Raw genomic sequence first — 25,000 nt, forward strand, 5'->3', positions numbered from 1 at the left:
TTTCAAGGAAGACTTTCAACTAATTTTAAAGTTTTGCAAATTTCAGTGGTGAAAACCACCATTTTTTCGAACTTCGGTGGCCTATGTTATAGAAAAAATATTCGAAAATGCAACTTTTATTGCACCCATCTTGAAGAGCAAGAATCCTTCTACAATAACATGTTTTCAAAGTGGAAAATTTCCAGCAGATTCTTCGAATTATTATCGAAAAAGAAAATTTTCTAGTAAATTAACAGATTTTTCGTGATTGTGACGTCTCAGCCTGTACTAATACTAGAGCAGGGCTGCCTTGGCACTACTTTCTTTAAATATTCCTTGTGCAAGGTTTTAAAATTAGGTGACAGTTCTCAATCAATATGTCAAAACAAGACACGCTCAGGCTAGATTGCACATATTTGAGTTGGAACATTTTTACACATTTTTTTAAAAATCTTGCAAAAAACTTCAAATCATCGCTTTTTTTTCGAAGCTTTAAATGACTGACTATCTCATTAAACATCCACATTGGTCAAGCGCTTTCTATTTATGTGTTGCAAGTTAAAATCTGATCATTTTGATTTTTCGGATTCCGGAACCGGCCAGATTGGCCGTGGCCAATGAACTTCATGGCTGTCAAAATCACGACATTTTTGAAATTTTTCCATGAAAATCACGGAATCCAAAATTCAAAAATGTGATTCCGACAGTCAGCGGACGAACAGAATCTTCGACTGTCACAAGTAAAAAATGTTATTGAGATGAATAAATCGATGATATTTTTCTGAGCGACTGTCGCTGCAAAACTGAATAACATTTTCTACAGTCGTTTAACATGTTTTTTGGATGACCGTCAATGTCATTGAGACAGTTTCGAATGTCATTGTAAAATGTTATGAGGCTGTCACGATCCCGACTGTCTTTTGGATGACATTTGCATCACTGATCCACAATGTGGGTCTGGGGGAAAGGGCTTAACTATAAAAAGTCAAATTTCGCTATCTGACGCTATCTTGAAATCCAATATTTCGGCTTCAGCTGCACTTCAAAATGCAGTATATCACTGAAAATCGTATGAATCTCTTACAATTTGAGTATTGGGTGAAAAGGCTAAACGAATAGAATTCGAATTTAACTTCCTAACGCCATCTTGAAATCAAAGATCCAAACAAGAGATTCCCCAGATAACCAGAAATCGTAAAGTAGTGTTCATTGTAGATTGTATAAGCATCCAGTTTAGATTGGAATTGTATAAACATCATGTTATAGCCAAACCAAGTTATTTTTTATCGTTTATGGTTTGTATAGTTAATTATATACGATAACATTTTGTTAATCGTATAGAAAGATCAATAAAGTTGTTTTGAATCGCAGTAGAATTGTAAAAAGCTCAATATTTAATACCACTATACAACTAGCCAATCTTTCATGCTTGCGATCTATGATGACATATTATTTCCATGAAAGGTCGTATAGTAATTGTGAGAATATCGTATAATGGAATTCAAACAATCTATTCGTACTTGTCATTCAAAGTCGCTTATTGAGATAAACTTAATCGGTAAATAATTGTTAATAATGCAATTCCTATGCTAAGTAATATCGTAATCATCTTATGTCATATTTTCGAATCGTTTGACAATACAGTAAATAGCTAGCTAAAATCGCTCAGCGCTGAATACTATTATTGATTGAAATAGAATCGTTTATGAGATAGGTTAAGGTTGTATATAAAAAAACGGCATCTATAAATAGATTTGGAGCCCGAAATGATGCAGTCAGTGGTATTTTATACGATCAACTGATTTTTAAACGGAACTCTCAACTGTACATGAACAAATTTGCTTGTTTGTATCAACATGAAATGGCGCCGAGGAAGTATCGAAGGACAGGGATCGGAACGTTGAGAGTTCGAGACTGAGCGAAGGTATAGATGAAGTTGTATATGGTTAAATTTTTTTCGTACAAACCTCAGGCTACCTGCAAAAGGAAATTGTAATCAAATTGTAAGACAGGCAATAGAAAGTTGTAAGTTGTACAATCCCAAGATTTTGTGCAAAGCAAAGTTGCTATCAAATTGTTGAAAACGCAATACAAATTTATATATTTTCAAGGTGAGCAAAGTTTTGTCCGTATATTGCCTCCACTTTTGTACGTACAGGCTCATATAGAATATTCTATACAACTTTTTCAGATTGTTCAAAAGTGTGTATATCTCAGAAACAACTGAAATATACAGACCAAAATGTTCACTGGGTTCTCGATTTTCGCTCGCGGCGGGCTTAGTTCACTTATACCTACGCATAACTCATATGTTATAAATTCAATAATGAAACTATATTTGACAAAATTAACCTTAACACTTTAGACAACAACAAGACATTGAATTTGTAGAATTTGATCTAGTGGTTTCTGGGATATAGATTTCTGAATATTGGTGTTTCCGGGCAGGATTTCTTCATGGTCCTTAATGTGTTGACTAGAAAATGCTGTGAATCACCGATAATCATATAAAATTTCAATTAGATTTTCGACCATTTACAGCACTTTAAAGAACAGCGGAAGTCAGCATCTGCGGTGGCGTCAGATAGCGAAAATTGACTTCTACTCGTTTAGCGCTTTCACTCAATGCCGATATTGTAGGCAGGGACGAGATTTTGTCGTGGTTATGAGGCAAAAATTGCGACTAGTGACCCATTCTTTTCCTCACATGTCATTATTTTATGATTTTTTGGACATGGAAGTATGCTATGAAATGATTGTTTTGGTAAAGACAGAATTTTGTATTATGATCATTAAGATCTCGAACATTTCGGTGATGATATGATGGTTCAAATGGGTTAAGAAAAAAAACCCTAGCACAATGTTTGCCAACTTCAGCATTTTTTTGTTTGTCAAGCTTTTTTTCAATCCACAATATTATCAAAAACGTTAGCTAGCAATAGTAAAAGATTGATAAAAACAAAGAGAAAGTCTAGACACAATTTTTTTAAGCTTCCATTTGGTTTCCATCTTTCATTCATTGTCCGTCCATGCTTCTCATTCTTGAATGTTATTTCCATCATGTGAATATCTGAAGAATTCACATTCACGTTATTGGAATATTTCTGTCATGACATGATCATTATTCTGTGGAATAGTGATCCAAAATAAAATTTCGCCATCCCTACGAATGAATATTTTCAAGCCTGATTGTGTGATTTTAAGTCATCAACAGTATTTTGAAGTTCAGCGGAAGCCGCCATCTTGGATTTCAAGCAAGATAGTGGCCAAATAGCCAGATTTTAGCTTTTATTTTTAGAGTTGTGGTGAGTTAGATTGCGCTTTGTGTGCATTCATTAACGCTTGAGCTCCTACGAAGTTCTGATGAACATAATGAAGCTGTAATTTTTACTTGGGTATAGTCTCTTTAGTTTTTCCGTTTTTTGGCTCATGGCCTCAGACGAAAAACAAATAGGTGCCAATACTTTTCAATTTCGTATTTTATCATCATTTCGTATGGAAGCCCTCTTCCATCAAGTCGAAGGGCATACAATGCATTTTCAAAATTTATAATGCATGCAAATATAAGCTTAAAAACTTTAATTTAAATAAATAATAAACATTCGCTCTGAAGAACGTTGAATGATTTGGGATCTAATATTAAATTTTTAGTTTCATCATATATCACTTCATGACAAACACAAAAGCATGAAAAAGCTTTCGTCTGAATAAATTCCAATAAACAATGATCTTCAAGCAACATTGCTGAATTCATAAATCCAAAACGGCGAAGAGAAAAGAGGAAAAAATCCACTCTCTACCATACCCTGCCCCAAATGAGAAGGAAGAATCCTGAACGGCGGCATCGAACAAAGGCCTTCGAAACGAACCAATGATTGGTTAATGATATCAGAAAATCATTATTTATGCTCCGCATTGGCAGCATCAAAGAGGTAGGTACTCAGCGTCCTTAATGGTAGTATACCGAGGGGAAAATTGTATTACATTGCCGATCCAGGCCGAAGGTTTACTACCTCTTGGTCCCGAACGAAACCTCGATCGAAGCCATGCAACGCAACATGCAATGCAAGGGTTCGAAATGGGTGCATCGGCAGTCCACCACGAGGCGGCCAACATTCCGTCGACACGGCAGCATATCAAGTTAATTCTCACGATCTCACAACTTCACACATTGTGGGCCAGGTCCAGCAGCAGTTGGTTTCGTTCGGTCGGTCGGTCGGTTGTCTTTGTTCGCATTGAACCCGGATCGATCGCCGATGACGACCGAAAACAGGCCGAAAACTGCCTCCGACGACGACGACGAGAATGCACGGGAGGATGTTTCTTGTTTTGTGAGATGGGGCCAGTGTAGCCGGATATGCAGATATCCTAGTGAAATGAAGAATCATCATTATGACCATGATTTTTTTCACCTTTTGTGCTTGGACTCGCTAAGGACAAGTGATCTAGTGTTTTTGTTGAAAAAAAAAATGGCTTTTTAAGGCCTTTTATAAAACTAGCGTTCCTTGTCCCAACAACGAACGTATTTCTAAAACTCTGCCGTTACTGCCCCCGAACTGGCTGGCAAGGATCACGTTAAACTTTTCCGACGAGGTGGTTTTCCGAATTCCCGCATTTCTCTCTCACCTCCTTCACTGCTTCTCTCTCTTGCTTGCTTGCATGCCTGCTCGGCTCGGGAAGGATTGAAATCAAAGCATAATTGGCGGTTTACCGAACGGAAAAGTACGACCTATTAGCAGCGCATGATTACAGACCGGTGCGTTGTTCTTTCTTTAACACCTTGCTTAATATGCGATGTGCGGCGGCTTTTCTTGCCCTGTCTTCAATTTCAGTTTTTTTTCCTTTTTTTTTGGTTGCTTCTTACGTCTTTTTGTTATTCATCTGGTTGTTGTGTGTGCGATTTGTGCGATTCATCAATAATATGGATGGCTTTCATGTGCACCAGTTTTTGCCCTCGCAGGCTCAAAATCTTGCGCGGAAAGTGACCGAAAACCACGTCAAGAATATTAAGTTAGTTTGAGGTATTAGAATAAAACAGCAATTACGACAAATGGGAGGTTGGCAACGCTAGAGGAAGCAAACAGAAAAAAAACCAACCCAATTCCAAATGGGCAGTTTATGGGACTGGGTATTGATCATTGTAAATCGACCAAATTAGTTTAATAAGTCGGCGATTTCTGACCGCTCTTATTAGCGCCAGATGGAACATTCATCCTTTTTGTGCGATTGTGCTGCAGCAGCAACACCATGTAATGAGTGCTGCGAACAATTTTTATTGTAATCGGAAAGGCCTTTGAAGTTTGCGCGCAGTTCGTGGATGTTGCTTGAAATTACGATTTTAATGAACGGCTCCCGAACACTTAAAGAGGACCCTTTTATTATAAATAGGATCCAGATATGTTTTTCTTGAAAAGTATCTGATGCATCTAATTTTCATGTTTGTTTCAGTTTGTGACTTTGTTGAACCCGCTTATCATGCCAAATTATAAACGCATAATATAAAAAAAAAACTTTTTATTTCCAAACATATGATGAATAAATAAAATGAAAATACACTTTTTGTTTAGATAAGAATGAACATAGAATGCCGTTTTCAAGTTTTGGTATGAGTATAGGGTGTTCCATTAAACATGATTTTGGTCTCGTTCTGGATGACATTTAAGCGCAAAAATATCGTGTACAAATGGTATAGGGTAAATGATCTTGAGCGGAACTAAATGGTACAATTCGACGCAACTCGGAATAGTTGATCAAGCGGTTTGGCTATGGGTTTTATCCGAAGAAAAATTTTTTTTTCCATTCAGCGGATAGATCTTTGTTTCTGCTTTCTAATGATGATTTTAAGAAAATTTTGGAGAGAATCCTAATAACTCTAGAGCTATTTTACTGAAGTAAAAATTCTGATCTTGAGCGGAACCACACCGATCTTGAGCGGAACTAAAATATGATCTTGAGCGGAACCATTTTCTTCTATCAACATTTTGGAAAGCTCTTATTCCAAATACTTGTGTTACTGTGAAAACTTCATTTAATTTTCATCTTTGAAGATTTAAAAGTTTAAAATATAATGTTTTTATGTAAAAAAAGAAACTTAGCGTCCCTAAGTTGTTCTCAAAATATCCGTTAAATGTATTTCTTGCTAAAAAAAGGTGCAATTTTCACTTTTTTTCGCTGCATCCTATTTTGAAAGAATCGATTCTCTGAACTCAAATTTTAGTTTTTTTTATCTCAAAAATTAAATTCGTTAGTGTATCTGATTGATTATTTGAATGTGAGTGTTTAGGGTCATCTTGCCCCGAACAACTTTTGAAGGTACACCCAAAATTCAGCCTCTGTGCCAATGGCGTGTAGTCAATTTCATAGCATCATTGGTACAAGAAGATAACGCGACCGGCACTGATTCGATTTGCGCCCACCGGCATTAACCTCCCAGCGTAACCGAATTGCGTATTTCTGAATGAAACAAAATAATAACGTTTTCGCGTCCCTCCCCATCGCATCACAAGCCGAAGAAGGATGGAAATAAATACCGGCCAACACCAGGCAGCCAGCGAACCGAGCACTGTGCGTGTGAATGTAGCAAAAGCAACAACAAAAACATTCCTTCAATTCACCGGCAAACAACACCGGCCAAGCTGCCCGGCTTTAGCAGCTGTGTATATGTAGCGTGTGTATGTAATAGCAGGCAGTAAGCAAAGCACAGTTCTCATTCAATGGGTTTCCCGTTCCTTCACTCCCGTTCCCTTTCCCGTTTCCATCTTAAGACAAAGGAATGCATTGAAAGGAGGCCAAACGCCGGGAAGCCGCCGTTGTACGTTTTTTTTGTGATTGATCGGTAACAGAAAGCCTATGACAAATATACCTCATCCTGCATGAAGCTCGAATAGTACACTGGTTAGAATATCGGACTGGCAAGACGCTTCAATTGGTGATGTGAGTTCGATTCACACTACAGCGCTGTGGTTTTAATTTTTATTTTCTTGTTTCTGGGATGAATTATCCAATAGGAAGGAAATCCCATAAAATGTTTTTCTTGTTTTGCTTGAATGTAGTGGTCATCATTTTGGTTGGGAGCCGAGTCCTTATGCCAGTTACGGTTTTTCAAACATACCGTCTTCGGCACAGTGCACATTTCAGAGCATTATCGGCACAGAGATTTGCTAAAAAGGCATTGGATTTTTGCAACCTCTTCTATGGGTGTAACGACAAAGTCAGTAATACAAAAGAAGATACCTTAAATTACAGATTTTGCAAAAAAAAACTGTACATAGCCCTATTCAATGTTTTTGAGAAACATTTCTTATTCTCTTTAATCTTTTAATTTCATTCAAATTCATGATAAATTGGATCATTTTTATATTTCAGTTGGGACAAATCAGTTTGCGTTGAAAATCTTTTCATACTTTTCTAATTCAATGTAAGAAACCTTAATTTTACATTGACAACAACAAAACTATAATTATGATAATTCATTCGAAATTCAAAAATTCTATGAAATCTGAAAATATTTCGAAATCTCGTGTTCTGTGAAACAGATGCTGTGAAAAAGTTTCCTCAAAATTCTGTAAAATTACGGATTTTTCTGTGATTTTTGCAACCTTTCTCTAAGCAACTTATTCATAGAATAAAGTTTATAATAAATTCCAGTTTCTTATGAATCACGATATTATTTATTTATATTGAAAATTTATGGAAACGTTTATCATTTAGCTCAATTGATTAAACAATTATTTCTCAAACCGATTCCTAGTTCGAGCTCAAGTGTAAAATCAAACACAAGGCAATCGGATAGTTTTTCAATATCAGGCCACCAATTGAATCGTGGAGTATTATAAAAAATCTAACTCGGTGTGCTTTGCTAAGTTTGTAAAACTGAAGGAATGTGTGTCAAAAAACAATTAGATTTTTGTTTATTAGGTAGTATATCGTTTTCAATAGTAATTTCAACATCTAAAACAACCTCTTTAAATGAAAGCTACGAACAGAAATGGCAATGAAGATTAATCCTTATTCTAAAATAATGACTTAACTTTATTGACTTCGTTAGTTCTCGAATTATGCCCAAAAATATGTATGCAAGCCTTTCTCCTCCTTCGCGTCGTCTCTCTGAAAGGAAGCATCGAAAACACATTTCTTGTACCCCAAAAAATTAAACTTTTTGTGCGCCTGGTTTAGTACGCTGTGACACCAATTAATTAATTTTGGTTCTATTCGAACTTAATTTTACATCTTTTCTTTCCCCTAAGCCGATATAATAAGAAATATACAAAGGTGCTGCATACATTCAGGGGTAAAAACCACGTGTGAGACATTAGGCATAAGGCAGCGCACCTAGCGGTTTATTTCGGAAGCTAGTAGTTCCACTCAAGATCAAAGATGGTTCCACTCAAGATCATATTTTACTTTTGAAAACTACGCCATTAATTGGTATTTTGACGGAAAACTTGTTACAAAAACCCGAATCATGCTTTTTTATGAGTTTTTCTACCATTTTAGTAATTAAGAATCAGTTCATAACGGTCAAGGGTTACATAAATTGACGTTCAAAGTCAGCGTAAATTGTTGAAAATTGCAGCAGAAATGCGTATGTTTTTAAATCTTCTAATAGTATTATTTCAGTTAATAAATTTTAGCAAAAATGTCAATGCTTTTATGAAAAGATCTTGAAAAAGTGTTTCTTCAACATAAACAATCATTGCCTAGATCTTAGGAAAAGTATATGGTTCCGCTCAAGATCAGATTTCGACTAGTTCCGCTTAAGATCATTAACCCTACTATTCCCATCATTTTACCGAATCAGTTGGCAAAAATGGAAGATTATAGCATTGGAGCGGTCTGACATGCGATTAGAGAGTATGAAAAGGAAATAAGCTTCGTGGAAAAAAATGGGTGGAAACCGAGTCCTGTGGACAAAACTTGGGATCAAAAAGCAATGCTTACTTGAGCCAGTGAGAAGACTCCAATTGGTCCAAAACCCGGTTTCCAAAAGAAATAAAAAGTAGGGTCAAAAATAACACCAAGCATCCTACTTTAAAAGTTGTTTATACAAAATTTTGTATAAATTTATTTTAAGTTAGTTAAAATAGTAATCATACAAAATTTTCAAAAATTACAATATAGTTCAAAACACCTTGTCTTGGTAATGGACTGTATTTTAGGCAAACTAATGAAAAAGCTCGCTTAATTAGCACTACAATTTATTCTTTATTATTCTCAACTTTTTCTCTAATATTCACTTTAAAAGGTCACTTGTTGGTAGGCTACTTCGCGAAGGACGACGAAAAAACACGCGGATCAGATTAACAACTAACAACTTATTTAAAGCCATTGGAATGTTCTGGAACCCCTTTATGCGTACGATGCCTTGCGCGCCGGCATTATTCTGGAATCTTCGTGCGTGCGAATGTAAACAACGGATGAAAATTCTAGAACCTTCACATAGAATCCAATGGAATAAATAAGGTGATTCTGGATCTTTCTTGAGCGCCGTCCTTCTGGATCTTTTTGGAACTATTCAAGCAGGAATTTATATGGCTTGAACACACCTGATCATAATTTTTACCGCCTCATTCTATGGAGTGCTCTGGCGGAATTTTGTCTTTAATCACTCTCTAGGCCTAAGATATTTTATTTTACGACTCTATATGACGTTCACTAATATAATCAATTGTAATATTAGATTTGCAATTGCTTTAACCATTTGTATTGAAACTCGAATCTTGACATACAGAAATCTTAACTCGCGTTTGGAACGGGTTTTTACTAAGTAGTATAACTAAACAAGTTCAAAATTTGAAACGAACCATTTAAACTTCAAAATTCATTCATAGAATAAAGTCTGTTTCACATAGAATCTGGTCGAATCTTTTCATTTACTGCAGCGCCCCTAGTTGTCACATTGCGAATCTATTGACAGCGTTTTGATCCGGATGGTTTGTTTACTTAGTGGTGAAAATTTCATCAAGATTGAAGCAGTCAGTCAAAAGTTATCGACGATGAAACGCGAAAGGCGAGGGAAAATTCTGCACACTCACATAGAGAAACCGACGTGGTCAGGAGTAAAGATCGTGAAAATCCTGAAATATCCAAAATCGACTGTAATTTCAGTGCGGCAACGTTACCGGGAAACCCTTACAATGGTAATGGATCGAGCAAAACAAACCGGGCTTAAAAGTGGAGCATATGACCGGAAGCTGCAAAGATAATTCGATCAGTTCACAATAATCCTGGAATCTCCTTGCGTGATTTGGCGAAAAAGTTCAAGACGAACCACAGTACAGCTCGACGAATTTGATTGCGAGAAGGCTTGCGGTCGTATCATGCAAGCAAACACCCCAAAAGGACGCTGAAACAAAACCTGGTTGCCAAAACGACGGCAAGGAAGTTGTACGAGAAAGTGTGGACCAAGTACAACGGATGCATTTTGATGGACGACGAAACTTACGTCAAAATGGATTTTGGACAAATGCCTGGTAACAAATTTTACCTTGCGAAGCGTAAAGGGAATGTTGCGGGTAGATTCAAGTTTGTTTTCGCAGATAAATTTGCTCGTAAGTTGATGATTTGGGAAGGGATCTGTAGTTGTGGGAAGAAAACTAAGATTTTCATCACTGGGGACACAATGAATGGAAATGTTTACAAAGAAGAATGTCTCCAGACGAGAGTTTTGTAATTCATTCGGTCCCACAAAGGTCCGGTGAAGTTCTGACCGATCCTGGCAAGCTGCCACTACAGCCGGGATGTCGTTATGTGGTATAAGGAGAACAGATCGATTTTGTTAAAAAAAAGTATCATCCACCAAACTGTCCGGATTTTCAAGAAATATTGGGCAATAGTTAAGGGCAAACAGAAGAAATGTGGCAGAACCATGAAAAAACCCGCTCAAATGGAAAAGTGGTGGAACAAGATGGCGAATGAAGTTACCAGCAGTACTGTGCAGAAAATGATGGGTGGTATCATTAAAAAAGTTCGAAAATTCATCCGAAAAGCTGACGAATGATTTTGATGTATTTTTTTTCTCTAAAGTGCAATAAAAACTGTACAAAATGACATTTTTACTTTTGTTGTACGTTGTTTCTTTGGGAAGAAATGATCTATTTTATCCGACCAGATTCTATATGTATCAGACTTTATTACCAAAATATTGAAACTAAACTAAACTTTCATCTCCCTCATCTCCCGCTTACCTAAATTGAAATATTGTACTTTTTCACATATTTTCCAGTTTTGATCACTTTTTGCTTAATGTGTGAAACGCACACATTTCGTTTCCCAAAAAAATGTTTTTTGTTAATGTGCAGCAGCAGGGCTATTGAATCTAGGGGTGGAACAACTTTGACACAAAGTAGGCGCGGTGAAGAAGTGGGCACGGAAGCCGAAATTTTGACATGCTATGACATTGTTTACGTTTCGTGCCAAAGAAAATGAATAAAAAGTATGACGAAACGGTTGTGCTTTGGTAGTGGTGTATTATATGACGTCACCATCAACCATCAATTATATGACGTCAACCATCAACAGAACGGCGAATATTAATATCGAGGTAAGTGTTGAATCTTACTTAAAAGCTTAACGTTTCAACTTACGTAGCTTCCACTTTCCGATTTAAACCAGAATTTCCAACTGGACTGTTAGTCCAACAGCAAGATGAATGGCCAGAGTTTCCTCCCTTTGGTATGGTTGATTGGGAAAAAAAACGTAAGATAACGAACTGAAAAAGAATGCCCAAGTTGCCGAAGGAAATAGATAGTGGTTTGTTGTTATTTGCGAAAGTTGAAAATTATGAAACTTTTTACTTCTTTCCTTTTTTAGAAGGGAACCAATCGAATTACGGCTTCAACAAACAGAAACGACAAGCAGACACCGAATCCAGTATTTCACCGCTCAGAACAATGGCCATTCCGGCTACTAATACGGCTACGGACGCACCTCCGAATGCGAACAATCTTCCATCGATTGCATCCACCGGAGTGCTTCTGAAGTCACTCAATTCTTCCGTTGTGAAACCAATTTTCGACTACGTCTTTGTTTTAAACATTCGCAAATCGGAAACCTATTCCCCACTGTGTCAAGGTAATGTCCACCATCGAGCTGAACAGCGACAGTGTGCTGCAGTTTCTAAAGCAGTGCTTCATGACACGACTGCCCAATCTGAAACCCTGCTATCAGCGTTCAAAACTCAAATCACGTTACCATACCCAACTTGATGAATGGCCAGAGTTTCCTTTGGTGTTTGGAGGCGATGACGAAGCAAACGGAACCTATCGTTACCACGAAGTTTATTGTCGAAGAAATCGACTTGGGACAGCTGTTATTGTAATGTTTGGTGTGCGAAATATATTCCTTAGTTCCTGAAGGAATGATTGTTTTTCGAATTTAAATCTATCGAGTTGTTTGATTTCGTTTGACTCTTGTTTGAGATGTTCAGCGATGCGATGACCAACATGGTTCAAAGAGAATATGAATAATAGTAGAATTTAAACTAAAAGTAAAATATTGATAAACCTTATTCCTTATAGAATTTGCCGCACAAATGTAAGAAAGTCAATACCGGGGATTTGAGGTACTTGGAGAATAAATTTCTAAGAAACTTATCTTTTACGAACATTCCATTTTTCAAATTTGTTTACATTTGAAAAAATATAACTAGGTCTTCGAGACAGTAACTATAGTTCTCAGAAACAATTGCAACGCGTAAATATTTTTGATTATTTTATTCACAAATAGCATCTCGTAGACCATAAATAAAATAAAGAGCGAACTTTGAATTTGGTTAATCGACTGATCATTGGTGTGATCCTTGATCAGCTCCCGATAGGCTTCGCTCCAGTTGTCTCGCGGCAGAGCAGATAGCATCCCTGTTGGTTTCGTTTTGTGGACATTTTGAAGCGATTTCTCAGCTGTTAGTAAAGTTTTTCTTTATTGATAAATTTCGACCTTGACAGGATTAGGATTGTTTGTTTGAAGCCACCACAATGGGGTTAGAATCGGGATGATATTCTATCGGATCGGCTGGATGACCGGGGATTCTACATGTCCCGATAATCTTGTGTGACACATCCGGAGGAGCTTTACCCATCTATCGCGCCGCATACAATCCTGGCTGCATTCTTCAATTGGCTATCAACGGTTGCATACTTCAGCTTGGAGAAAACCAGCCTCGGGCAAGAGTAGATGTCACCGGGTCAAGATACTTCAGGTAGGCTGACTAGTTCCTCCAGAACTATTTGTTGACCCCAACACCTTCCAGAACAATATTTGACTTCCAAATCGGAGTTGACTGCATACATCTTCCGGATGTTGTCGTCCGTACAGAGCTGTAGACAGTAATCCAAGTCCATCGTTAAAACTCTTCGGAACCATTTCCATGAATTTGCGACGCTTGATTTTCAACACTTTCTCGTAACACTTGACGATTGCTTTTGTCTTCCTCGTTGGCCACCTGCAGTTAAGGCATGAGTTTTCTTTTAGGCCACACTCGTAGCTTTGCAACTCCTGATCGCGTTCCTTCTCGAGCTGGCTCATTACCTCTCCTACCCGGAGGTTCCAGCTTTACTGCTAGAAGCTTTTATTCAGACGGTTTGTTCTCCTGAGTCGTCTACAAAAAAAAAGTGAATAAAATCAACATGTTCGAATATAAACATATTTTTCTTACCAAAATTCGATTCAGTTTTCTCTGCTGCAACACTGTTCTCAAAATTAAATCTGAAATAAAACAAAATGCTTTTACCATTTTTGTTTGACTTTTAGCAATTACTTACCTGCAATTTTTATGTACTTTGATCCCTTCTTGTTTTGTAAACAATGTCACAGCATGGCTGATTGGGCTATTTGGCACTTTACACTACCCGTAGCTATAAAAGCCCTGGTGCAGCAGTACCTCCACACATTGAATGTGTTAATGTTGGTCTACTAATTTCTGCAATGTGTGAAATCCTACACACAAATGTGTGAAATGATTTGTCAGTGTAACGAATTTCTTAGCCACAACCCTTAATGATGCCGAAGGATGTCGTTTGTAGCACTCCTTGATTATCCTGGGGATTGCAAGTTCAAGTCCTGTCGGTGAGCCGTTGTATCTTTCTCGAGAAATTCATGATATTTACGGATTATGTTCCTCCTTTTCTTTGATCGCCATGTTTCTCTAAAATTATCCGTAATGTAATATTTATAGTTAAAAGGCTTTTCAGTCATTTTTTGTAATCAAAACAATTGTTATTTACTACTGTCCAGACGTTTCGGCTATTTTTTGTAGCCTTCTTCAGTGGAAAATAATTGTCAGGTTCGTTTCATGTCTAGTTTCTATTGTATCTAAAGACCAATGATTGAATTTTCTGTACCATTGGCTATAAAAGAAACTAGACAAGAAACACACCTGACAATTATTTTCCACTGAAGAAGGCTACAACAAATAGCCAAAACGTCTGGACAGTAGTAACTAACTTTCCAATCATTTGATGGGTATTTCGAATTTGCAACACAAAAATCGTATATACTTAATTCAGCAAAACCAGTATATACGTATCATTATGGAGGCCATATAGGTACATTATCACACAAATTCTTGATTTGGATTGTATTGAATTACGATTTGCACGATTTGTCATGCGAATCATTAACGACTACCCTGATTCTTTTTTAAATACACTGAAAATCGAAAATACCCAAACTTGAGAACTGCCACCCGCCAAACCTAAGTTCAAGATTGACAACTTAAGATTGTGAAAAAATCACTTGATACAAAATCAGAAATACGAAAATATGTAGAAATACAATATTGAGAATATAGGAATATGGAACCAGAATCTCCAAAATAGTTTTAATTTAAAATTTAATATTCAGACCTGAATTTCTATGATAAGGTTGCGAAATTGCCCGGTTTTACCCGGATTGGCTCGAATATTTAATATAAAATTTGGGAAAAGTCCGGTCCAACCCGGTTGCCCAGATTTCATTGGAAAATCAAACCTAAAAAAACAAATTGCGTTGAAATCTTTTTTATGCGTGCGTCCAAAATTTAAACAGTAAGTTTCAAAAAATTATCATGAAAGGATTTTAAAGTTATTTTTTCTATTTTTTTGATGAGCAATTCCTAGGTTTAAACCAAAATTGCCTGGTTTTGCCTGGATTTGGTCGACAATTTTCAAATCAAATACCAGGTTTTTGTTAGTTTTTTATATAAAACAGCCCGGATCCGTGCTGAAAAAAATCTAACAACCTTATTGTATGAAAAAGTGATAAAATTTTGAAAAACTGCAGCAGAATTTTGAACCTAAAATGGGTTTTTGAGGTTTTTGTATTAGTTTTTAGTTCAGATAGTTACTCTTGAATATCTTTGCTCTATTATCATAATTTGATTATGAATTAAAAATTTTGAGAGTAGAGTAGAATAACTCTTTTGCTTTTTGGGACCCTCATGGGGGGGTTTAACCCCCAACCCCCCCCCCCCCCCCTTTCCTACGGCCATGTATGACAATATACATCATCATATAGATGATTGAGGTTGCAATCTTGCAGGTCTTCGCTCAATATGCGATTAGGAATATCTTTATATACGAAATTTTTCCTAACAATATGGAAAGTTTGAGGACTTATTTGGTCGTCTTCTGCGACTTGAGCGCAGGGCTCTCATTTACCGTCAGTTGAAAAAATAAAATTATTTCAAAGCAATGCGTTTTTTGCTGTCAAATTCAAGTTTATATCGTACAATGTATTGTTTGCTTGATTGCTAAATTATTTCAACGTTAGTGAAGTTATTGTAGTACCTGGACTTGATCCCCTGACGATAGGATCTGCAGCTCATGATGGTTCCTCGACGCTATCTGAAATATATAAATTCAAGGAGATTTGCTTCAAAGGCTTTATACCAAAAGCAAATCGTATATGTCTATAACTAAAATCTTTTAAATAGTAGAACACGCCATCGATGATCTAAAAATAGACAAACATTTTGATGCCTCCTTTAAAACGATTCCAATCATCGATGTTTCTTTATCATAAACGATTTAATTGAACTTATTCGTATTCTTTTACGATTGCCAGCAAATAGGTTTTTCGAATATCAGACATGTGCAGGGCCGTAGGAAGAACCGACTCATGGGGGGGGTTTTGGTTACGGATTTTTACCTGATTTTTGCCCAAAAATTAAAATAAACTATGTTTGTAACTAGGTGAATATTCATTTTAAGTACTCATTAATATTTTTCGTAATAAAGTAGTCCTAAACCTGTTCCTTATTCTGGTCCTTAACCTAAAGGATAGCCTTAATTTTTATAATGAAAATTTCATAAACAAAATATGGAATTTGCTTTCATCGATGGTAAAAATCTTTGAATATGTTTAAGAGTCTGGTAGGTCAAACTTAATTGATTTGAGCAAAAAATAAGTTCTTTTTAGGGTGGAAGGAAATTGAAGGCTTTCTTAAAAAAAATTCTATACTAAGCGATCAAATTTTTTGGATCAAATTTGCTTGATGCCAACTTGAACCAAATTTATGATATTAGCTTGAAATTTGACTTTAAAAAAACTACAATATTAATTATGTTAAACAATACACCGAGAAGAATTATGTGCAGATTTTTCATACATGGTACATGTTTCTTCAAATATTTTTGAAGATAAAGAATTAATTCTATAATGAAACTTCTGTGGATGATTTTTTTAAATAAAATTTGAGATTTTTTGCATAAAACAAATTCTACTTTATATTTGTGATTTGCAAGCTCAATCAAATCTTTTTCTGAAATTTGAAACTACATTTTGAATCTGAATTCTAAACTTGAATTCAAAAATTGAACTTTCAATCTGTTTCCGAATTCTATGTACAAGAATTACAATTTCCGAATTCTAATTCCAGATAAGATTTCTAGAGTTCTAGAGCCGTCATTCATGAATGTATTATTTATATTCTGTAGTGCTGGTTTAATCTTAATTTGTTATTTTAATTATTTATTTTTTATCTTTATCGTGAATCTGAATTGAAATGAAAAAATTCAGTGTGTAGTTTGAGAAATTCGTATTTCAATTTAAAAATAATTCTTATTTTTTTCATTTTCGGAAAACTACTATCAAAATATTGCAAATGCATATGATTTCCGAAAAACACGATTCAAATTTTATGTGAAACGCAAAACCAAGTTTGAACCAGGATTTCAAATCAGCTTTTCATTTTTTATTTCTTATGACTATTCGAACTGAAAATTAGAATCCTTAACTGGATACAAAATCAAAAAAACAAAACTATAAATACAATTTTGGTTAAGAAAAAATGAAACCAGAACCTCCGAAATGGGTTAAACCCGCTCGAGATCGATTGCACGCCGTGTGTGCAATGGAATTTTTGTGCCTTTGTTAGAACAATCATTTATTATGAGATTACTATTTCTTGGTAAAATATTATCTGTTTTGGTAATCACCTGTGAGTTCTGCTGCTGTTGTTCGCGGTCACTGCCGATGTCCGAATCGTGACGACAGCTGGCTCCTCGGAACGGATGGGCGACGAATCCACTGGCGACGAATCCACTGGCGACGTTCGGATCACTTCCAGAAACGGGTTCACTTTTTTTGCGGGAACAAAACTGGGCGATGTTGCCTCCACGAGTGTAACAAAAATGTGTGTCATGTTTTTTCCTAACTTTGACAATTCTCATTTCAGGGATGCCAGTATTACAGAATTCATGGTAAGTACCAAGGTAAGTAGGTATTTAAGGTAAGTGTACACGGAAAGTATAATGTAGGTGAAATATTAATTTTGTTCCAAGGTGAGTATAATCTAGGTGAGGTAATGTGTAATTCAGCAATAATTCAAATTTCTTATTTTTAGGTTTAAACTATTTTGTGTAGGTTATGTATGCCGCAACATGCCGGCCGCCGTTGAAACCATCCGTTTCAACAGACCACGTCGTTGATCGATGTTAATGCTGATGGCCCCTCGCCGTTGCTGGTCTCAATTGGTAGGACTGCGACCTCCGTGATCGCTCGCTTGTATTCGCCAGACGCTGTTTTGACCACCACAACGCGTACTCGTCCGTCGGAACCGGTGATGGTTTGGATGATTCGACCAAGAGGCCATTGAAGTGGAGGGTAGTTGTCGAGCTTCAGTAATACCAGTTGACCTTGTTGAACGTCCGAAGTTTGGCGTCTCCACTTACTGCGTTGATGAAGCTGGCTTACATAATCCCTCGACCAGGAGCGCCACAGATCTTGAACCGAACGTTGCATGTCCTGCAAACGGGTGATTCGACTAGGCGACAGATGAAGAAGGTCGGGCTCGGGAATTGAGACGAGCGGTTCTCCAATGAGGAAGTGACCAGGAGTAAGCGATGAGAGGTCGTCCGGAGTGTCGGTTAAAGGAATGAGTGGGCGAGAGTTCAATACAGATTCAATCTGTGCAACGATGGTCAGGAGTTGGTCCATTGAAAAAGCCTTTTGTCCCATTATGCGACGAAAATGATACTTAAAGAACTTCACTCCGGCTTCCCAGAGGCCACCAAAGTGTGGTGAGCGGGCTGGGATGAAGCGAAAGATGATGCCGTGTCCTGCGCAGAATTCGCCCCATTCCTTCGACTTGAATTGTTGCTGGAACTCCTTCCGAAGTCGACGCAATTCGCGATCCGCCCCGACGAAAGCGGTTGCATTGTCGCAGTGCAATTCGAGAACGCGGCCACGACTGGCGACAAAACGTTTGACGGCGTTGATGCACGCGACGGTCAACAAGTCAGCGACGACTTCGAGATGCACGGCCTTCACCACCAAGCAGACGAACAACGCAACGTAAACTTTAACCGACGCACCTTTCCCAAACAGCGGACGAACGAAAAACGGCCCACAGTAGTCCATTCCTGAATAGGTAAAAGCTCGGGCTGGTTTTAGGCGTACTGATGGTAGAGGTGCCATGATTTGGTTTGTAGTTGTAGGATTGCACCTGAAGCAGATTACGCACTGGCGTACAATCTTCCGAGCTAACTCTCGACCCAGTAGTGGCCAAAAACGTTGGCGAATTGTTGCAAGGAGAAGTGAAGGTCCTCCATGAAGTGTCTGCAGATGAATCGATCTAGCAATCAACAAGCTCAGTTGATGATTTGCCGGCAACAAAATTGGATGTCGAGTATCGAACGGTGCATTCAAATTTTTTAAACGTCCATCAATCCGAAGAAGTCCGAATTCATCCATCATAATATTCAGATTTTTGAGTGGCGATTTCGAGGCGAGTGAGACAGCATTGCCAGACTTGGTGTGGCTATGCAAACGGACTTCCGTGGGAAATTCCTGGTGCTGTGCAATTCGAATGAGGGACTTGAGTGTAATGTCTACTTCTTCAGGCGACAAGGATGATGGAATACGCTCATTTTCCGGAAGTTTGCAGTTTTTTCGAAAGCGATAACAGTAGGAAACGACTCGTAATAACTTTGCTAGCTCCGAAAATCGAGTGAAGATGTTGAAGTTTTCTTCTATTGCGTGAAGAGAAACCATTGGACGCATTTCCACTTCCAGTTCGGGTTTAAATGGTATCGATACAACGCCTTCCGGCCACATTTCGACGGGGGAGGAAAGAAATTCTGGACCATGCCACCACAGTTTGTCGTGCAGGATCTGGCTTGCGAGCATTCCTCGGGAAATACGATCCGCAGGGTTCAATTCCGTCGATATGTGCCTCCATTGGGAACCCTTTGTTAGACGTTGAATCTCTGCAACTCGATTGGAGACGAAAACTTTCCAACAGTTAGATCGGGAATTGATCCAGTGAAGAACAACTGTTGAATCCGCCCAAAATGTTACTGATCCGGTGATTCTTGTGTTCGTTAGCAGATTGTGAATCAATTGGCTGCCAAGAAGAGCTGCGCACAGCTCCAAGCGAGGAATAGATTGACCACGAAGCGGAGCGACACGAGATTTTGATGTGAGAAGATGCGAGTGCAGTTGGCCTTGTTCGTCAGATGATACAATGTAGACGCAGCAACCGTAACCTTTCTGCGACGCATCACAAAAACAGTGGATCGTGTATTGTTGTAGTGTGTTCCGCAAAACTCTTCGAGGGATTTGTAACGATGACAGCTCCTTAATGTCGCTACGATATTTCCTCCACCATAGTGCCGACTCTTCTGCAAGCTCAGAATCCCACGATAGATCCGCCTCCCAGAGGGTTTGAACGAACATCTTCGCGTTGACGACTACAGGCCCCAAAAGTCCAAGGGGATCGAACAGCTGAGACATCTCAGAAACCACAATACGCTTGGTAACAATATCAAGTTCTGAGAGAGCAGGGATCTTGAATTTGAAGACATCCTCCTGGGGAAACCATAACAAACCCAAGGTTTTGACTGCTTGAGAACGATCGAGCTCTAGTTCTGTTGATGTCTCCCAGAACTCTTCCGGAACGCCGCTGAGAACTGTTTTGTAGTTTGACGCCCACTTTCGCAGAACAAAACCAGCCGACTTCAACATTCCCATTAGTTGCTTGCAGGTTTCTATCATCGTGTTGTGGTCGTCGTGTCCAGAAATTATGTCGTCTACGTATGTGCCCTTTTGAATCACAGGTACGGCAAGAGGATACCGACTTCCCTCGTCGATAGCGAGTTAGTTAAGCACACGAGCAGCGTGAAATGGCGAACTTGCAAGACCGTAAGTAACAGTTTTCAACTGGTAGGTGCTGATTGGGTCAGTTGGGCTTCTGCGCCAAAGAATTTGCTGGAATTTTCGGTCATCAGGGTGGACCCAAATCTGCCGGAACATTTTCTCTGCATCGGCGGTAATGGCATACAATGGCAGGCGAAAACTAACGACAGTGGAGAAAAGAGCTGGCTGAACTGTTGGTCCGACGTAGAGAGCGTCGTTGAGCGACAGAGCAGCTGCTCCACGACAGGAACCGTCAAATACCACTCGTGTTTTGGTGGTCGTACTTTCTGGACGCTGGATGGCATGGTGAGGAAGAAAAAACTGTGGGCTACGCGGCGCGACGCGAATCAACTCCATGTGACCCAAACTCTCGTACTCTGCCATGAAAGCTGAATAGCTCTGATGCAAATCTTGGTTGATAGCGAATCTCTTTTCCATTTGCTGGAATCTTCGAAGAGCAGCGGTGTATGAATCGCCAAGCATCGAGACCTTCTCTTCGTTGAGTGGAAGGCGAACGATATAACGACCTGTATCGTCACGGGAAACGGTAGTTTTGAAATGGTCTTCGCAGTGTTGTTCGTCAGGAGTAAGAGCTTTACCGTTATCGAAGTTTTCGACTTCCCAAAACCTCTGAAGTTGAGTATCGAGGCTATCGTCAACGCAGATGTGGCATGTTTGCAGTTCTCTAAGCTCTGCATTTGGCTGCTTCAATGTGCCACAAACGATGTATCCGAGGACCGTTTTCTGTAGCTTCGGAAACTCGGAACCAAGGGAAAATTGCTGGTGTTGAAGAAGGTCGAAGAACAGAGCAGCTCCAATGATGATATCAACACCTTGGCTAATGTTGAACTGCGGATCTGCAAGCGGTAGATGTTTTGGAATCTTCCAGCGAGAGGTGTCAATGTGATGGCTGGGTAGCGAGACGGTAAGCTTTGGCAGTACGAGACAGTCTAACTGAGTAGCGAAAGTTTCAAAACGTGACGCAATGGCTAAGGTAACACCATAGCGAACGTTGACGATGGATTGCCCAATTCCACTAACTGGTGAATTGAGTTTATTCCGCTTCAAACGTAGTTTCTGACAGAGGGCCTCCGAAATGAAGCTAGGTTGAGAACCACTATCGAGCAATGCTCTGGCAAAAACGTATTTATTATCTGCATCTCTCACTTTTATCACTGCTGTTGACAAGATCACGATTGACTGCTGTAGTTGGGTGTTTATTTCCGCACTTTGGCAGGCGGTAGAGGGAGGATTATCAACGGAAACGACCGACGGCGTTGGGAAAGGATCGACACGCGACGATAACGGAAACGACGGATCAGGTGGTGAGGCAGACGAATTTTGTTCGGACTGATTGCTTTCGGCAAAATTCGGTACGAGATGCGACATTTGGCACGAATGCGACGAAGTTGCTTCAGCGGAATTGTGAACTGGCACAGGTCGATTAGTAGATGCTGCTGGTTGTGAACCAGAAGCCGACGGGAATGGAGGCAGGTGTAGCAACGAGTGATGCCTCTTCGAACAACTTTTACAGGATCCGCTGGAGCAATTTCTGGCTTGATGTGTTCCCTTTAGACAGTTTATGCAAAGGCCATTCTTTTTGACAAGTTCAAAACGGAGTTGAGGAGAAAGTGCTCTAAATTGTTCACACTGGAACAGGAAATGCGCTTGCTTACAACAGGCACACCTGGGCGCATTATCCGAGACGACATGTGATACAATTGATCTGGATCTCGTTTGCTTATTCTCGGATTGGGTAGTTGCCGATTGGGAGAGCTTTAGGGTTTGTACTATTCGCGATCTTCTGTGGATAAACTCGAGAAGTTGATGGTATTGAGGGTATTCGTCAAAGGCTGATATTAATGTTTCCCACTCGCGAAGTATTGCAGCATCAAGACATTGGCTCAATCGTTCGATAAGAAATGAATTCCAGTGGTTCTCAGCGCCTTCGAGTTTACCCAGCTAACATAAAATCGTAATAGAAATGATAATCCAAATCGAATATTAAGACATTTTCAATAACCATCGTAAACAAGCTGGTATTGAGTGATTTTCTATCATTCATTTACGAGAAGCTTTGCCCAAAAAAAGTTGAATCGGATAGCAGTTTAGTCAATTCGTAAATATGTCTCCAAAAAGTTGAGAATACGCTAATTCGACATTTACGATTTGAGTAAACTGATTTACGATAAATGGGCGGTCCTTCCTTCTTTCTCCCTTTGACCGGTTCGTGAACAGAAAATCTCACATATAGAGCTATGGCGCGAATCTTTTCAACTAATGAGTTGGCATAGTGGTAAGATACCGGACAGACATCTCGGAGGCTGGAGTTCAAATCTCGGTCCGGGAAATATTTTTTTTCGTTTTACTCAATTACTTCAAATCGTATATTCTGCATTTTGTGGGGAAATCGAATCGTTAAAATCTTTGTCATTGTAGATATATCGCCTCCACTTTTATAGCTATATGCTATTTTGGTAAGTTTAATACAATCTTTTCATCTGGTATATTCGTTTGATTAATTCTGTTGTTCCTGCGATATACCCTCTTAAATGTTTGCTGGGTATCCAACAGAGATACATGGCGATCAAATTCGTCCGCAAGATCTGCAAGCCCCTGCGCAGACTCTTTTTTCAAAGAAGGAACGGAAAGTAAGGCAGACATGTGTCTCTTTATTAACAGGTTAGGTTTCTCATAACGTTCTTTCAATAGATTCCACGCTACCAAATAATTGTTGGCAGTAATCTCGAGCGCAGAAATAATTCGAGCTGCTTCACCAGAAATTGTAGCTCGTAAATAGTGCATTTTCTGTACCGCTGATAATTGCACACTTGAGTGAATGAGAGAGACGTAAAGATCGCGAAAGGATACCCAATCATCGAGATTTCCGGAAAATTCCTTTAATTTAATTTCAGGTAAACGAACACTTGAAGAAATAGGCACAGCTGATGATGCAGCAGGGATTGAGGTAGGTAAGGGTGGTGGGGCAGGAATCTTACTTTGCAATGATGCTTTTAATTCATAATAAAGTGTTTGAAAATCTTGTCTTTCTTGCAAGAATTCTTCTTCAGCATCTTTCAACACTTCTATCTCCTCTTGGGTTTCTTCGAATTCATGCCACAAAGCATCTAAACGTAATATGCGAATGGGCAGTTGTTCACTTTTACTTTGATCAAAAGAATCATTAAAAGTTTTGATCAAATTTGCGGAACCCAAAATATTTGTCCGCCGACGATAAAGGGTTTTCAATTTGGCTAACTTATTATTCGCCTTCTTTGGTGGCGTCATACTGCTTAAATTCTTCTTAAAAGTAAGTCTCACGTACCTGCATGTGCTGCTACCACCTTACCCTAACCTCACTTTCGGTATGCGGTTCCTCAAATGTGCTGCTGACGTAGAATATGCCTCAATTATCTGCCACCGAATGGAGAGGCTGGCCGACTATTGATGATGACGACGAATGCTGGATGATGGCTCAGCAACACGAACGGAGCTGATGACGACTGCACTTTGATGAAATCGACAGTGCTGAAGGTGATGATGACTTCCGGATGTTTGTAATTCAGCTGAGCTGACGATAAAAACGACGACAATGACTGCCTGATGACGATGAATCAGCAGTCCCAACGATATTGTTCCGTAAGATCGGATGCTGGACCGGATCTTTGTGTTTCTTTGAGCACAAAACGACGAAATGTAGTGCCACGTGGTGGTCGACTTCGTAGTGCAACTGCTATCCCGGGTTTCGGCACCAAAATGTTTTGGTAATCACCTGTGAGTTCTGCTGCTGTTGTTCGCGGTCACTGCCGATGTCCGAATCGTGACGACAGCTGGCTCCTCGGAACGGATGGGCGACGAATCCACTGGCGACGAATCCACTGGCGACGTTCGGATCACTTCCAGAAACGGGTTCACTTTTTTTGCGGGAACAAAACTGGGCGATGTTGCCTCCACGAGTGTAACAAAAATGTGTGTCATGTTTTTTCCTAACTTTGACAATTCTCATTTCAGGGATGCCAGTATTACAGAATTCATGGTAAGTACCAAGGTAAGTAGGTATTTAAGGTAAGTGTACACGGAAAGTATAATGTAGGTGAAATATTAATTTTGTTCCAAGGTGAGTATAATCTAGGTGAGGTAATGTGTAATTCAGCAATAATTCAAATTTCTTATTTTTAGGTTTAAACTATTTTGTGTAGGTTATGTATGCCGCAACATTATCTTTATACCAACGGAATCCACAAAGTTTAGGAAAAATGTATTGATTTTGCTGAAAATCAATCATCATAAAAGTTATCTAAGAATAAAGTACAATGAGTTTCAATGTCGCATAAAGGCCTCCGTCTCGAATGGGTTAGTTTAAAATATAATATTCAGACCTGAATTTCTATGAACAAGTGAGAAAATT

General features: G+C 38.8%; 3 protein-coding genes and 1 long non-coding RNA gene across 4 annotated transcripts; 1 reads left to right on the forward strand and 3 right to left on the reverse strand.

Moving 5' to 3' along the window:
• The first annotated feature begins 11,345 nt into the window (after positions 1-11,345).
• On the forward strand, positions 11,346-12,277 carry LOC129741709 (uncharacterized). Its single transcript, XM_055733456.1, has 3 exons — positions 11,346-11,521; positions 11,593-11,730; positions 11,791-12,277. Exons 2-3 carry the CDS (start codon positions 11,700-11,702, stop codon positions 12,183-12,185), a joined length of 426 nt encoding a protein of 141 aa, XP_055589431.1. The 5' UTR covers positions 11,346-11,521; positions 11,593-11,699; the 3' UTR covers positions 12,186-12,277.
• A 550-nt stretch (positions 12,278-12,827) lies between these two features.
• On the reverse strand, positions 12,828-13,846 carry LOC129750088 (uncharacterized). Its single transcript, XR_008738278.1, has 3 exons — positions 13,740-13,846; positions 13,634-13,683; positions 12,828-13,576 (listed from the first exon to the last, which is right to left on the reverse strand). It is a non-coding gene; the product is annotated as an uncharacterized LOC129750088 (long non-coding RNA).
• A 4,019-nt stretch (positions 13,847-17,865) lies between these two features.
• LOC129741941 (uncharacterized) lies at positions 17,866-20,451 on the reverse strand. Its single transcript, XM_055733767.1, has one exon. The coding sequence runs from the start codon at positions 20,449-20,451 to the stop codon at positions 17,866-17,868; it is 2,586 nt and encodes an 861-aa protein (XP_055589742.1).
• A 102-nt stretch (positions 20,452-20,553) lies between these two features.
• On the reverse strand, positions 20,554-21,981 carry LOC129741942 (uncharacterized). Its single transcript, XM_055733768.1, has one exon. It carries the CDS (start codon positions 21,979-21,981, stop codon positions 20,554-20,556), a length of 1,428 nt encoding a protein of 475 aa, XP_055589743.1.
• Between the last annotated feature and the right edge of the window lie 3,019 nt (positions 21,982-25,000).

The sequence above is a fragment of the Uranotaenia lowii genome, chromosome 2 (genome assembly GCF_029784155.1).
Source record: "Uranotaenia lowii strain MFRU-FL chromosome 2, ASM2978415v1, whole genome shotgun sequence".
NCBI classification, from domain to species: domain Eukaryota; kingdom Metazoa; phylum Arthropoda; class Insecta; order Diptera; family Culicidae; genus Uranotaenia; species Uranotaenia lowii.